The 16788-nt window shown below is 35.0% G+C and overlaps 1 protein-coding gene across 2 annotated transcripts; it reads left to right on the forward strand.

Moving 5' to 3' along the window:
- The first annotated feature begins 6748 nt into the window (after positions 1-6748).
- On the forward strand, positions 6749-12650 carry LOC111811343 (inactive poly [ADP-ribose] polymerase RCD1-like). Of its 2 annotated transcripts, none has more exons than XM_023698145.1 (8): positions 6749-6936; positions 7308-7420; positions 8503-9707; positions 10095-10342; positions 10597-10640; positions 11628-11813; positions 11893-11988; positions 12387-12650. In XM_023698145.1, exons 3-8 carry the CDS (start codon positions 8614-8616, stop codon positions 12441-12443), a joined length of 1725 nt encoding a protein of 574 aa, XP_023553913.1. In that variant the 5' UTR covers positions 6749-6936; positions 7308-7420; positions 8503-8613; the 3' UTR covers positions 12444-12650. The 2 variants fall into 2 exon arrangements, with proteins under 2 accessions (XP_023553913.1, XP_023553914.1); XM_023698146.1 differs by having other exon boundaries at positions 6749-6912.
- The last annotated feature ends 4138 nt before the right edge of the window (positions 12651-16788 follow it).

Raw genomic sequence — 16788 nt, forward strand, 5'->3', positions numbered from 1 at the left:
ACCAGGAAATTTTCTTTTTTTTTTTTTTTTTAATTTTTTTGCTCGTGTGTCTGACACGTGTTATAAAACGACGTCGGATGGTTAGGAGAATTGGGAGTGAAGAGAATGGCTGTGGTCCCACCAGGAAATTTTCTTTTTTCATTTTTTCTTTTTTCTTTAATTTCTTTGCCCGTGTGTGTGACACGTGCTTCAAACGACGTCGGATGGTTAGGGGAACTGGGAGAAAAGAAGAGAATGGCGGTGGTCCCACAAGGCTTTTCCTTTTTTTTTCTCTCCCTTTTTTCCGTGTGTCCGGCACGTGCTTTAAAACGGCGTCGGATGGTTAGGCGAATTGGGAGAGAAGAAGAGAATGCTGTGGTCCCACCAGGAAATTTTCTTTTTTTTTTTTTTTGCTCGTGTGTCTGACACGTGTTTAAAACGACGTCGGATGTTGGGGGAACTGGGAGAGAAGAAGAGAATGGCGGTGGTCCCGCAAGGTTTTTTCCTTTTTTTTTCTCTCTCTTTTTTCCCGTGTGTCCACCACGTGCTTTAAAACGGCGTCGGATGGTTAGGGGAATTGGGAGAGTAGAAGAAGAGAATGGCGGTGGTCCCACCGGGAAATTATCTTTTTTTCATTCATTCTCCATATTTAAAAACTAAATTTTAAAAAAAAAAAAAATATATATATATATATATATATATAGTTATTAAATATTTTTTTATTTTTAAAATCTAAATATTTAAAAAAAAAAATTGGAAGAAAATAAATATAAATTTAAAAAATACAAAATTAAAAATGAAATTATTATTAATTTTTTGTTTTAAGTTTATAAATATTGTTTCAATTTTTTTTTGTTTTTTTCCGACTTTTTGAAACTAATTACCAATTTTGGAATCTTAAAATAGTTTCGAAAATTTTATTTTTTATTTTATAATTTGATTGAGAATTCAAATGTTTTTATTAAAAAATAAAAAAAAAATTATTTAAAAAGGTTATTTAAAAAAAATAAAATCAATATTTTAAATTTTATTTTTTTTAGTTTTTAAATTTGATATCCTTTTTAAAACATTTTTAGATATAGGCCTAAATAGTTAATTTTTAATTATATGTCTATTTGGTTTAAATAATTTTAAAAACATTAATTTATTTAATAAGTTATTACTTTGATATTTTACAAATTTACAAATATATTAAATCTAAATCTAATAAAATTTTAAATTTAACAAATTGTGAATATTAAAATAACGTCTAATAAAACAATATTTATTATATAAAAATTTAAAATCTTTTTTTATTAATTTAAAGATTTATAATGATCTTAAATAAATATTATCAATTATATTAACCATAAATAAATAAATAAAAATTGACCTGTCTATTATTTATAATAGTATGGATTGTCGTTTCCGTTAGGTTGTTAATTTACTTACTATAAAGGTCCTGTCTCCATCCATGACCCGAGCATCACAATTCCATTTTTTATTTAAATTACGAAGTGAGCGGGCTTCTAGATGTAGTATTTCATCAGTTATTCTTTTAGGTTCGTGGGTTGTCACGTGAGTTTGAATTTCATATTCTCGTACGCTTTTTTCTCGATCCATACCGTGTATAGGTAGTCTTAAATTAGTTTCTTTGAAGTGGATACATGAATGCTAAGTATGCCTCGTAATTATCTATCTTTTGTAGCATACGATGATTATTTTGTCATTTAAGACATTAATTTACCTACTGAAATATCACTCATCAACACCCACGATCTGGTCATCACCATTCCATTTTTGTCTAAATTATGGAGTAAGCGGGCTTCTAGATGTAGTATTTCATTGGTGATTCTTTTAGGTCTACGACTTGTCACATGAGTTCGTTCTATATTTCTCGACCCATCTCCCATCAATAACTTAATCTCTAATGTCGGTAGATAGATTCAGGTATGGCTCGTAATAATCATTCTTCTGGGTGATAAGATGATTCTTTCACTACTAAAATATCGCTCGTCTCCATCCACGATCCCAACATCACAATTTCATTTTTATCTCATTTATGGAAAAAGTGAGCTTCGAGACGTGGAAAGTGAGCTTCTAGACGTGGCATTCTATTAGTGATTCTTTCAAGTTGGTAGCTTGTGACATAGATAAATAGGATTCTATGGTCTCGTTTAGGCTGATTTGTGACATAAATTTTCTAATACCTTTGTACCAACCATATTAAAATGATGCCATAGTGTAACAACTCAAATTCATCATTATAAGATATTGTCCGTTTTGACCTGTTACGTTTCGTCGTCAGCTTCATGGTTTTAAAACACGTCTTCTAGGGAGAGGTTTCCACACCCCGCAATCCACCTTTTTGGGAGCCTAGTGTCCTCGCTAACACATCGCCCCGTGTCTAGATCTGATACCATTTGTAACAGCTCAAGCCCACAACCGGTAGATATTGTCCGTTTTGGCCCATTACGTTTCACCTCCAGCCTCGTCTTCTAGGGAGAGATTTCCACACATGAATGCTTCATCCCCCTCTCCAACCAATGTGAGACCTCACAATCTACCCCTTTTGAGGGTCTAGCGTCTCGCTGACATACCGCTCGGTGTCTGGCTCTAATACCATTTGTAACAACCCAAGTCTACCACTAGTAGATATTGTCTGTTTTAGCCCGTTACATTTCGCCGTCAATCTCACAGTTTTAAAACGCGTCTTCTAGAGAGAGGTTTTCACACCCTTATAAGAAATGTTTTGTTTCCCTCTCCAACTGATATGAGATCTCACATACACTAAGCCTAGTTTAACCATATTTGACATATATTTTTCTTTCAAGTTCGAAGGTTCGAATCTTCATACCTACTTATCGTACAGAAAAGATAAACCCTAGCTAATCGAGCCCGAACAACCTTAGCCAGTATTGCCCCATTTAAACCAAACTTGGTCGCCAAGTTTTGGTGTTACAAAATGAAAGAAAAAAACATGGTGAACGTGGTTTGGTGTGCCCCTTTGGTTTTGTCTAAAGAAGAAAGACGTGAAAGAGACAATTTTGGTGTGGGCTATCACCTTTGCATGTGAGTGTGCTTTTCCTCCATTGAAGAGCTTGACAAGAACCATTTGTGAGTTGTCATTCAAAAGAACTTGACCTAATCTACATTAGGTTAATTAGTGTAAACTCGGGTGTCATCTCTTCTCATTACTCTTTTATCACTAAACGGTCGTTTAGGGTTCTTAGTAGGCGATCCACGTTGTTTCCCCTCTCGATGATGAAGTATGTCCCTCATTTCTCACGGACCAACCTTGAACCATGTTATTTTGATATCATATCTAATATTGCGAGTTTGACTCAATTTGATACTGCTCTTGCATCGAGCCTAGGTTCTTGTTCTACGATATGTTTTTTTTAGCAAATTGCATGTAGAGATTCGTAGGGGTTTATAGTTTAATTGGTTGAAACGTATTACTCATTATTATCGTTCTTATGGCGTATAAATTTTAAGGGTCAATAGTATATGGATAAGGTTGGGTGTCTCATCTTGGTAACATTATTGGTACGACCCACTTTGTAATCGTTACAAATAATTTGATTCAAATCGTTCATGTGGAGACATGTAAGTGGGGGTATCCTATACAATGAGTTTGTATAAGACTGGACCAAGAAATATTTAATCTCTCTTAATAAATTCGTTAATTGAGAAGATTAATATTTCAGAGGATGATCACATGCAACTTAATCTTAATCTTCAGTGAGTTATGAACTCTTAAGAGTTTGTCACAACCCAACCTAACTCAACCCTCTATTTTCGGGTTGGGTTCAGGTTGGGTCCGGTTGAGTTGTAAATTTTTTTTTTTTTTTTTAAGTTTTATTTAACACGGTTTATAATGATTCAGATACAATTTTAGATAAAATATATTAAAAGTTCACAAACAAACACAAATCAATATATGATTATTGAAAAAAAAAAGAATAATAATAAATAAATTTAATAAAAAACAAAAAAAAAAATTGTAATATATTAACCTAGTTCAACGTTGTCATGAAACTAAAGACAACTTGAAAATTGGTTAGAGTAACAAAAATATAAGAATAGATACTGAATTTAAATAAACAATAAAAATGATTAGTTTAAAGATATTGTATATAACCAAAATAAAAAATATATAAAAATTCCTGAGAACTCGAGCGTGAATGTTTTTAGATTGTTTTTAGATTGGCCTCAATACCACTCAAACCCATTAACATGAAAGAATTCTTAATATATTTTTTATATTTTTATTTGGCTCGGGTCAACCCGAAGGTTTTGCTCACGAACACGAAACCGAACCGATTCAGTTCGGGTTCAGAAAAATGAACCCAACCCTACCCGAAATGCTTATCCAACCCAACCCTTATAGTTCGGGTTGGGTTGATCCGGGTTGTCGGGTTGAATGTATACCCCTAGCGAAAGATGTAATTTTAGGGTAAAACAGACTTTTGACCCAGATGTAGTTACGAACAACTTGTAAACGTTTAACTTGCTTATAAGGATTATATCAATGGACATAACTTGTTCTACCGTACATCAGAGTACAACTCTAAGTCTAAATTGGAATGACCTATAGTTGATGGATTCCCATATGGCTCAATGAAATAATAGTGTGTCAACACGAACATGACTGTAATTAGTATGCATTCCTTTTAAAATCGAAAATTCAGATCTTCATACCCACAATTGTTATACTTCATTACTTCTTTGATACCAACCTTAGTGAGTTGATCTATCCGAGCATGAGCAGTCGATCAATGAGCAACATTGTTTGAATTATGGAAAAATAAGTGTAACAGCGGAAGCATACCGTTAGCCGATATTGTCCTCTTTGGGCTTTTTCTTCCGAGCTTCCCTCGAGGTTTTAAAACACGTATGCTAAAAAGAGGTTTCTACACCTTATAAAAACACGTTTTGTTCCCCTCTCTAATCGATATGGGATCTCACAATTCACCCTTTCAAATTCCAGCATCTTCGCTCGCACTCGTTCCTCACCTCTTCAAACCTCGATTCTTGAATCGCTCGATCTTGTGAAAATTACCCAAATTAGGTCAATAATTGTATCATTAAAGTTTTGCTTGTAAAAAAGATTATCCTCATGGAATGCAAATGGGCATAGTTGCTCAAATTGAGATTCAAATGGGCGATGAAAGGGACAAACATTATACGGCAAGCTTTGTTGACTGTCGCCTGTCGGCATGTAGTGGTGGCGTCCACGAGGCAATTAGCCGAAACTTGACGAAGAAGCACCATCCGTCTTGGTCTTCTCTCCACCCAATTTGTCAACATCCTTGGGCTATCAACTTTCCCATTATGACTTTCATTTTCGTCCCAACCTACTATTCACTATTTTGGTCCGTTACTTATTGTTGTTAGTAGGGAGAAGTTTCTACGTTCTTATAAAAAAAATGTTTCGTTCCCCTCTTTAACTGATGTGGAATCTCACAATCCACCTCCTTCGAGATCCAGCGTCCTCGTTAGCACTCGTTCCCCTCTTCAATTGATGTGGGATCTCACGATTCACCCCCCTTAGGGGCTCAACGTCTTCACTGGCTCTCCGCTCGGTCCCTAGCTCTGATACCATTTGTAACAGCCTAAGCCCACTACTAGCAGATATTGTCCGCTTCAGCCTGTTACGTATCACCATCAACCTCACGATTTTAAAATACGTCGACTAGGGAGAGGTTTCCACACTCTTATAAAGAATGTTTCGTTCCCCTCTTCAATTTATGTGGGATCTCACAATCCACCCCCTTCACAAGCCAGCATCCTCGCTAACACAAGTTCCTCTCTCCAATTGATGTGGGATCTCACAATTCACCCCTTTCTGGGCTCAGTGTCCTCACTGGCTATTTGCTCGATGCCTAGCTTTGATACCATTTGTAACAGTCCAAGCTCACCCCTAGCATATATTGTCCGTTTCTGCCCGTTATGTATCACCGCTAGCCTCACAATTTTAAAATGCGTCTACTAGGGAGAGGTTTTCACACCCTTATAAAAAATGTTTTGTTTCCCTCTCCAACCGATATGAGATCTCACACGTGCTATTACGACTTTCATCTCGGAGATCGAAGAGATTATTCAAAAAAGCTGCTATTGAGTTAAATCTATAGAAAAAATGTGTAATGATTTCGAAGATGTATATGGTAGTTATTACCGAAGATACATAAACTTTTGGATCTATATCGAGCCACGATTCCGTCACAAATAGTTTTTTCATACGAATATTTGAGTACAAAAATACAATCAGAAAATTTCCAGTTTCTACCGATGATGGGTGAATTTTATACTTTTTCTAGTACGAAGAGTAATATAATTATCCTGCTATTAATATATCGATGTTACTTCCCAAATAAACTGCTCGTTAAATGATCAAGATCACTAACGAGGATTATCGTATATCCGATATTTTTTTGTCAGGTGGCGATCTTTCCCGAGAAAGAGCAAAACTATTAATTTTTTATTTTTTAAACGGCTTAAAATAATCTAATTAATTAAGATTATATCGTCGTTAAAAGTTTGAATTGTTGGACGAGTGGTTGTTAAATTATTAAAAAAATAATAAAAATAAAACGTTAAAATCATGAATATTTAAATAAAGGCTCCGTCTCTAGATAAGAGCTAAGTAAACAAATAAAGAAAAGANAAAAAAAAAAAAAAAAAAAAAAAAAAACGCAACCATTTTGTGGGCCTCCTCTGTACTCACAAAACGACACCGTTTCTCTTAAACTTCGTCCCCAAGCAAACGTCGCTTTCAAGTCGCAATGAAAAGCGGACTCAGCCGAGTCCTCCATTTCTCGAGACAGAATCAAACGCCGTCGTTTCATCTCCATCTCCATCTTCTCAACGCTCCACTTTTCGTTGCTGCTACCCCTGAATCGGCGTCCGAAGACCTAGATTCCCTTTTTTCGTCTTCTTCATCGTTGATCTGTGTGTTTCCTTCTCAGATTTCATGTAATTCGCTTTTGATTTCATTCTTAATTTCCGATTTCTCGTTTTTTATTTGGTCGTATCTTTTCCGGATGTTTTTTTATAGTTTAGGTTGTGATTTTGAGGTACTTCTGTCGATTTTATATGTTAATTTCTGTTTACGGGATTGTGTTTGTGTAAATCGGGTACTGTATTCGATATCTTGATGTTTTGGAACCGATTGATGATGTGGTTGCTGTTTGGAAAAAAAGTATTATGTTTTCTTTAAGATCGTTTGTGCTTTGATAATTTGATTTCTGAATTAGAAGTTTCTGTTCGTTGGAATATTTTAGGTTTTTTTTTTAACCGATTTATGATTTTCCCCCTTCTAATTGCTTCCGGTTTCTTTTCTGTAGAAGGATTTCAATGGTATGCTAGCTGCTTGGGGAATAATTTAATTGATTTGGTAGCTGTAGAAAATGGGGAAAATGAGCGGCTTGTACAGGATGACCGCTGACTTCAGACAACGGTATTTTCTGCTCGGAACTTGTTTTATTAACTTCAGATCAGACCATTGTAGTTTAGAAATGTTTTGAAAAATTATGTTTTAAGCTATTGTCCCGCTTTTTCTTTTGTTTGATAAATGATACGAAACAAGGTTTGTTGATGATAGCATTCTAAGGCTAAAAACGTATAAAGCTTATAAGTACAGTCCCAATGGGAAGCCATGAAAATTAACTGTAGTCCTGGGTTGTCCGTTAACCTTTATTTTAAGTTTTGATTTTTATATAATTATTATCATTTTGTTTAGATCAAAAACTTGAATCCATTATGCTACTTAAAGTAGAACTAATTGATGATGGTTGTTGTTGTTCTTCTTCGTCGTCTTGTTCCTTAAAATTTGATTCTTCCTTTGCAGTTCGTTCTTTATGTGGTCATTTAGTTTGACAGATTCCTTATTGTTAGTTGTATGATCATTTTATTTAATTCTGCCTTCTTCAAGTTACATTCAAACACCTTGGTGTCACATAGTAAACTAGATTAGTTTGTTACTTTTTTTTGGTTTTCGTTTCTAATAATAGGAAACTACCAGACTTTGACTTTTATGAGGAAGGAATACTGCGAAAGAAAACAGGTTGAAGAGACATCGCCTTAACCAAACCAATTGGGTTACAAAAGATTCTCCCAGTGGTGATAATAAAAAAGCAAAATATTTACAAAAAAGAAGTATATAGAGAGCACCAAAGTCCTAGAATGAATTAAGAAAATTAATTTTATTTCTGCGTTAATTTTATTTTACTATGCACTCCTCTAATACAGAAAATTAACTTGAGAAACATTAGGAATTATATCAATGATATCATCTGTAGACTATATGTGTCGCATTAAAATATGTACATTAGTTCTGTAATCTGATTTTATATTTTCTTTTGCTAGTCATTTCTTATTCTCCCACAAATTATTTATTACCTATAAGCTCTTGAATGTGCCAAGTAATTTTCTACAAGATATTGATGCTCATCATTGGAGCATAATTGTAATTTTTCTGACTAATAACAAGAATCTGTAAGTTAATAAATTGGAAGTTTAACAACTAAATCTGTTTTGCAGGGTTTATGAATTTTCTCAATTGCTGCATGGCTTATCTAATCCCTTAATATTGGAGAGTAGATTTGTAAATATTCTAGGATTTAGTTTGTAGATAAGGATTGTTTATTGTAGATGAATATGGAAACAGAGTTAACTAGGGTTCAGCATAATGGCCAAAAGATTACTGTGGGTTTGAAGAGGAAAAGGGCAAATCAAGGCACGACACATGTTGGAGCTGGCTACGAAGCATTTTTGTCCAAGTTGACCTCGTCTAGGAATAGACATGCCAAGTGCAAGAGACTTGATGACTGTGAAGTCAGTCGTGGGCCAAACTCAAGGAGATCTTTTCTTAGAAACTATAAAAATTTTAGCAGAAGTGGACTTCCCAAGAGGTTTTTATATCACGAAGATGGGGATTGGGTAGATTACCCTCAGATAACTGTGAAGTTGATTAGGGAACAGTTTCAGATTAAAAATGCGGCAATTGAAGTGGAATTGAATGGCCGCCATTTGCTGCTAGATGCTTTGTATATGATCCAAGTGGAACTGAAAACAGCTATTCAGCAGCACATTGCCTGGATTGATGACAATGGTCAATGTTTCTTTCCAGAATTTTATTCGGGTGACAGTGTGATGCATCCGTTCCACCAGTATGAGCTGGAAGATGCTTCTACTGTGGCATTACCAGACCATACAGGAATGAGAGAGATCAATTTGCACCTTGAAATTGGAATAACTGAAGCAAATAGTTCTCAATCAGAAGGCTATATTGAAGAGTCAAATAGAGATGCTAAGATATCTAATATCAAAGGAAAAACTCTTGATATTGCTGAGGATTGGGAAGACAGTGAAACTAATAGTCAGAAACCAGTTGCTCAAATGCAGGAGGCTGTTGGAGGAATAAAAGAGATTGATTGTTATGTGACGCCTCAAAATGAAATAATTCATTCAACTGTGGGTTTGGATGATGTAAAAAATATGTTCTTAATGAGCATGGAATCTATTAAGAACATTGAAATACTTGAGGTCAAACGCTGGTCTAGTCATTTAATGCAGGATAGACTGGATCTGTTTAAGAAACAAATAGAGATAACCAAGAAGAGTCGTGGGAATGCCAATGTTCAGTATGGTTGGCTAGCTGGTAGCATGCTACATGGGGTAGGTCATTTTGAGCCGAAGCTTACAGCCACATCTGGTGTTCACCTTTCAAGCTGCGCAAATCTTAGGTATATATTTCATCTTCCTTCAGTCAAATAGTATATGGAAATTAATGGCGGTTTATTGTATGATGAGATAATAGGCTAATAGTTTCCATATTATAATATATGTTTTCATGTTTTTATGAGCTTTATGGACCTCTCAACCCTTGCAACAAATACTAATGCTGGTTGTGATTTTCTGGTGTTTAAAAACCCACGCCTTATGCTAAAGAAAATCACCTCCTCTTCCATTCTCTTTTTGCACCATATGATCCTGGCAAAGAATCACATTACGGTCATGGCAATACTGAAACAGTATATAAACAACTGCACTATGTTATTTTTAGCTTTAGCTGTATGGATAACTCTTTTGTTCTTTATTATTCCTGGAGATTAACTTCTGCACTGGTTTAGTGCAAGCTACTGCAACGATGATGAAAAGGGGGTTAGATACATAGCATTCTGTCATGTCATATTGGGAAATGTGGAAGTTGTCACTCCTGGATGTGTACCATATCATCCCAGTTCTGTAAACTTTGACAGTGGAGTAGATGACCTTCATAATCCAAGTCAATATTTTGTTTGGAATATGAATATGAAAAGCCACATTTTCCCGGAGTATGTTGTCAGTTTCAAGATATCATCTAGCCCTCCTGAATGTGGTAAGTTCTCTTTTGGTTGCTATTGCTCATTTATTGTTTATGGGATCATAACGTTTTTTCGAATCTTGCATGGCGCATGTATCTTGTAGAATAGTTGGAACTGGTCAGGATTCATGAATGATGTGATGTTTTTTATTATTTAAATATTTATTTATTTTCCCTCACTCTCTCCCTGCCTTTTGTGTGTGTGTGGGGGGGACTTGTGGAGGTCTAAGTTGGCATTCTAATCCGTTTTCTTGGAATTGATTCTGAAGGGCTCCAGGACCAGTTGCAGTTAAATTGCTCTTCGATTGAATCAGTAAGCCATCTCTTGCCACTCTTGTTAGGTGGACTTGTGAACCTATGAGTTATGATTATGAAAGCTGTTATTTATTCAATATGAGCTGAGCTTAATTTTGGGCCAGCATAGATTTCCTAAGGTTGCCTTCTATCTCGGCCCGCCAAAGCCTTTGTTCCCATGTATAGTTGAGCTAATTTGTTTTCATTTCCTCCCTGACCTGACCACCTTTATCATTGTTTGCATTCACAATTCTTGGGTTGATGACTTTCTGGAATCAGCTTTCTTTCCTACTTACCTACTTCAATAGTTGGGTGATCTGCCTTTGAAGATTCATTAACCGCAACGTTCTAACTCCTAGGTGCAGGCTTCCCTTGCCAAATTACTTTTTCCTTTGATTATCGTACATTTCTCTGTAACTATTCAATTGGCACATTACATAGCATCCTGGGCAAACCAGATTACTGGGTTTCTTTTTAGGAAGACCAAGGAAACAATCTTGTTTTATGGATGCCCTTATGGTTAATTCTGTGAGCGCATACTCTTTTTCTGACCTTTGGATGCTGTTGGGTTTTCGATGGGACAGTTCATAAACTTGGAGCCTTTATGCAATCAGGTTTTAGAAGAAATGCAAAAGTTCTTTTAGTTTATGAAACAAAAGCTTTAGGGAGTATGGACGGGGATGAATCAAATAACTCTTAAGGGGAAGGATGGGAATTGGGAAGAAAAATTTTATTTGCAAAGCGTCATTGTTATTTTGATGCTCACCCCTTTTTCTGCAAATTGCCTAATAGAGGTTTATGCTGTTTTTGCAAACATGATAATTTTCTTCTGGATCAATATGAAGTGTTTTTTTCCACTATAAAGAAGAGAGTTTTGCGAAAGAGTTCAAAGAAATCGTCTTATACCACAACATTAACAGAAAAGAAAGTTTGGGACGCTCAAGTTATTAAAGCTAGATTTCTTTTTCATTTCATCTTAATATTAAGGGAATCCATTTACTTTTAGGTGGAGGATTGTGTGTCTTCGCCAGTTCCTGAAAAGAGGTGCACAGAAAAGCATGACCATGGATCTAGCTCCCTGAAGACTCCGAAGTCTCCCTGGATGCCTTTTTCAATGTTGTTTAATGCCATTTCAAAAGAAGTCTCTCTTAACGACATGAAATTGGTGAAGGGTCATTATTGCTTATTTAGAGTAAGTGAATGTGTCTATAAGTGCTTTCCTGTTATTTGACTTGTTTAGTGGATAATCTTGATATTCCTTAATATATTAGGAAAAGAAGATCAGTAGGGATGAATTCATAAGACGTTTGAGGTCCATTGTTGGGGATCCGTTACTGAGATCTATGCTAACGAGTCTCCAGTGCAAGGTGTGTTTTATGTGATCACTATTGTTCAGTTCTTGTATGATGTAGAGCCGTTTTGTTGCTATGCGAAAGACTGGCATTTGGATATGGATCATGTGCAGCTGTCAACATTATAATTTACAATTTTCTTTTCCGGGTGAAAGGCTATTTGTTTGATTAAAAGGATTGGAAATATACCAAGCATGATCTTTGCAAACAGAATAAAATATTACTACTGTTATCAATCGGGCCACTACATGTTGGTTGTTAAATATAAACATGTTTTTCGCTTTTAACCTTGAATTAAAGTGTACTGTACTCTCCTTTCCTGACCAAGTAACATTTCTATATGGATCTTAGCATGGACGATGGTAGCTGTTTCTGTTACATGCGACTTGTTAAGTAGTCTTTTCTTGTTTCAGCTACCTCCGAAGTCTCCATGTGCTTTCAAAGTTCCTAAGGAGGAGAAAGAATGTTGAGGCTGTTGGTAAGAGTCTGTATTTAGGTGCTTTTCGTCATGGGGGTTACTAATGTACATGGCGTCTTACTGTTATTTTGCCTTAGAATTTGTCGATCCGATTTGTGACATCACGACATAAGCTTTGTGAGATGGTCACTATTTCTTATGTACACTTCTCAGTTAATTGCTTATTTAATACACTCAGACAATTGCGTCCATTCTTATATTACCTTTTGCACTACAATTTTCTGACTTCTTTCTTATCTATCCACAATTTGCTATACTATATTAACATATATTTCTTAGCTTTCTTCCATTCTTCAGTAGTCCATGTAAATGGTAAAATCTTGTTCAACTTTCACATAGGATCTGAAAATTGAGACTAGGACTTCTTAAAGAAATTCGCACAAGTAGGTTTAGATCTCGGTTCATTTTTAAGGATGATTTTGATTGGTGTCAATGTCTTTTATCTAACTGTTTGGCTGATTGACTCACTGGTTCAAGTATATAGTCTGGTGTGCTTGAGAATTCTCCACTCTTTTACCCTTTTAATCCATTTGTCGTTGTTGCGAGTGAATTGGAAACTGTGCGAACTTTTTGCAGGTAAAACTTGCAAGTGGTTTATTTTTCTTTTTCCTCTAGTACGAAACCATTACTATTCACAACATGTTATGTATATATTTGGCTCTGGTAGGTCAACGTCCTTGAGTTATCAGACCCCTTCTAGTTCTGCTCAGTGGGTTTGATAAAGAAAAGGCATTATTTGAACTTTAAAGGTCAATTGGAAAAAGCCGACCTGAAATAACTTTTCAATTTACTTTCCTTTATTATCTCACCTCTTTTACCCCTCGTTTTTATCTGAATATTTTACTCAAAAGTTGATTTCTTGTTGCATATTTCTATTTTGTAGAAACAGAATGAACGTATATTCTTGGAACAATTCGGGCATGGTAAGATGCTTCAAGTATTCGTATTCTTCTTGCATACTTCTATTCTGCAAGTGCAGATTGAATACAAATTTTTGGATCCATTTGGGCGTAGTTGGAAGTTTATTGTAGGTATGAAATTCTCAGTTTTCTTTTTCCATATATACCCCTACATGAAACATGACAGTTTCATTTATGACCTTTCACTATCAATGTCAAACAAACTAGTTGGTTAGAGCCTTGAAAATTGAAGAATTTCATGTCATATTCCTAGTGCTATGGAGTATGGAGGGGGGAATTGAAAGACAAAATAGGAGAGGCAGCCTTTTTGTTTCATTTTTATCACAAGTTGTGCTAAAGTTGAGAATTTAGTGATAAGAATTGAAGAGGAGCCTACCTACTCTAAACCAACCAAATTTTGTCTAGATGGTAACAACATATGGATCAAGGCACTTTACTTGAAAAGATTATGCATTTCTGGATTACTAGCTATGAGCCACAAATGAACCCAGCAAACTTTGGCATTGCCCTAAAACAGCCACCACTCAAAGGCTTAGTTTGTTCTGAATTATTTGAGAGTTAGGGAACCCTTCTCCACAAGCCTAAAGGAAAGAGACAAAAGGGTAGCTTTCATCTTCCTTCTTTTAGAATTACCACTCCCCTTTCCTGTGTTTGGTTACCTAAAAGAACTAAAAGTAGTTCCCCTTTTCCATTAAAAGTGAGTTTTGCAATTACATCTGAGAGATCTCAGTATCTTTTGAGTGAAGCATTGTTTTTTTTTTCCAGATAAAACACTACTTGTTTAAGTGCTTTCTTCAACCAACTTTCAACATAGTTTTAAATGATTCATTAGTATTATATGCCATAAAACCGTACAATTAAGGCAAAATTGAATGAGAGCTGAGAAGGTTCTGTTTATTGTCCGATTAATTGTACCCATTATGTTCTTGCCATAACTAGTGCTTTCCATTTTAGATATTATAGCCATATTTGTATCGGGTAGCTCGGTTAGGTCAGAGGGCCCAAGGGTGGTGGAGAGTTGATACCATGCCTCATCTTGGCCTCTATGGCCTAAGCGAGTCACTCTGTGGCACATGCATATGTCATAGTGAGGACAAGCGTGTCGAGACGAGTATCTCGAGCGGCTTTCTTTGAAATGGGGTTTTCAAGGACAGTACCAGGCATTACGGGTGTGCCAGTACTGCGTCCTAGCCCGCGTGTCGGAGGTTGATATATATACACCCGCTATCCGATACGGTATCTGTAAATGTCTATCCCGTCGTTAAACTTACCCTTTCTATTCTGCATCTATTAAATTCCTATTGATTCATGAGATATAATCTGGCTCAGCTTAAATTTCTCCATTACTGTTGATTAAAAGGGGAAAAAGGTAGCAAATAATTGAGTTTTGAATTGACAGAATTCTTTCTCTGTCAAAATGTGTGTGGGTGTAAACAGGTAACACGTGGAAGGAAAAGTCACATCAGGAGGCCCATCAGCCAATGCCCATGAAAAAGTAAGTAATTATGAATGAATGATTCAATTACAGGCTTAGGATAAAGGTAAATTTAAAACTCTGAGTCTCTGTCACCTCTACATAGGAAGGTTTCTGACATCTGACATCTTTTTTTCTTTTCTTTTTCTTTTTTGGCCCCTNGATATTTGGGCAGACAATCAAGGTTTTCTAAAATACACTTCTTTTCTTGTCCCACTTTCATTCATCCTTCCTCAAACTTCGCCATCTGCACCTCTCTTTTTTAGCATCTCTTTCCCACCATTTCCCCCCCCTTTTCTACTCTCACTTTTCTTGCTGTGTTTTATTATACCTTTTCGGCCTATGAAATCGAACCATTTTGACCATCATCATAGAATCAATTAGAAAATAAGATGAGTTCGTCTTGGTATATCTGATCCTGCACAATATGATGAAAAATGGATACAAATGTGTTGATGCCGTGTAGTATTACCAATAGGTTTGAATTGAGTATCTAAAAGTAGAAAAATTAGATAGTTGTACCTTTTCCGTATTAAGTTTGGTATAGATCCAGGCCAATGATGCAAAGTCACTCGATCATTATCAAATTTCAATAGAGCACCTACTTCCTCTAATAGGCTATGGACATGACCAGAATGATCTTCAACGAGTTCACAAGAAGTGATTTCTATCTCTACAACTATGACATTATATTCTCACATAAAAAAGGTCATTAAGTATTATAGTGTCGTTGTCGACATGAGCATAATTCAGCTCTTCTGTTTTGAAGATAAAGGCTCAAATTCCCATATCATATATACTACATGAAAGGAAAAGGTATCAGCGTAACGTTCAAATAGATATCTTCTCTTGTCTTGTTAATAATATAATGTCTTTGGACGAAGAGATGCAAGAATATCGGGGAAATAGGAAATTGCAATGTAGTCCTAAAGATATGGAATATTTGTTTTTTTTTATCAAAAGAAAAAAAAAAAGGATGGAGGAGAGGGGGTTGAATGGGAGGCAGACAAGGAGAGGACTATAGGGTAAAGAACAGGTGGTGAAGTCACTGTCAAACCAAACGTTTTCTTGGCTCTTCCTGCCCGGACTGCCCGTACGGTCAGCAAGCAAGCAAGGTAATCATAAAGCAATAGATGGCAAAATCATTTTCTTTTCCGTCTTCGATTTTTGCGCCTCCTTTTTTTAATATTTTATTTTATTTTGAATTTTCAACGTCTCTGACAGTGGGCCCCATTCCTTTTTTTTACTGTTTTTCCTTCTTTCACACGTCACCATTCACACTTTATTTTATTTACTTTTTACTGTTAACTTTCCAAGAATTATTATCCCAAACCAAACCCCTTTTTTCATTTGATTAATATTATTAATGTTAATTATTAACAATAGAAGAGATTTTGTTTTGAGATAATATTTTATTACTTATAAATTTTTATGGTATATATTGAATTTTCTTTTAATTTATTATATTGTATATCACATTTTAATTTTAAATTTCATTTTATTGTGTGGACTTTCAAATTTGTTTTTATTTTGGACTGCAATATTTTATTTTTAAACGCTAATTTAGTTAAGCGTTTATTTTAATATACAAAGTTTTATCTTAAATTTATTTTCTTTAATTCTAGTATCAAATTTTCATTAATATTTTAATAAATATAATGAAAAATATATATTAATTTTTTTAAAATAAAATAAACTTGAGGACAAACATAGTTATTTTTTTAATTTTGAAACTAAAACAATAGACATTTTAAAAATTCGGGATCCAAAATGAAACGAAACTGAAAATTCAAGCCTAAAATAAGATCTAACCATTATATTTTTCATTTGGGGTTTTGGGATATCGGGTTTATTTAGTTTCTAGAATTGAAAAGGCTTCGGTATTTGTTAGTTTTTTTTTATTTTTTATTTTATTAGATTTGGGTTGATTAAGTAAGTATTTA

Source organism: Cucurbita pepo, chromosome LG15 (assembly GCF_002806865.2).
Source record: "Cucurbita pepo subsp. pepo cultivar mu-cu-16 chromosome LG15, ASM280686v2, whole genome shotgun sequence".
NCBI classification, from domain to species: Eukaryota; Viridiplantae; Streptophyta; class Magnoliopsida; order Cucurbitales; family Cucurbitaceae; genus Cucurbita; species Cucurbita pepo.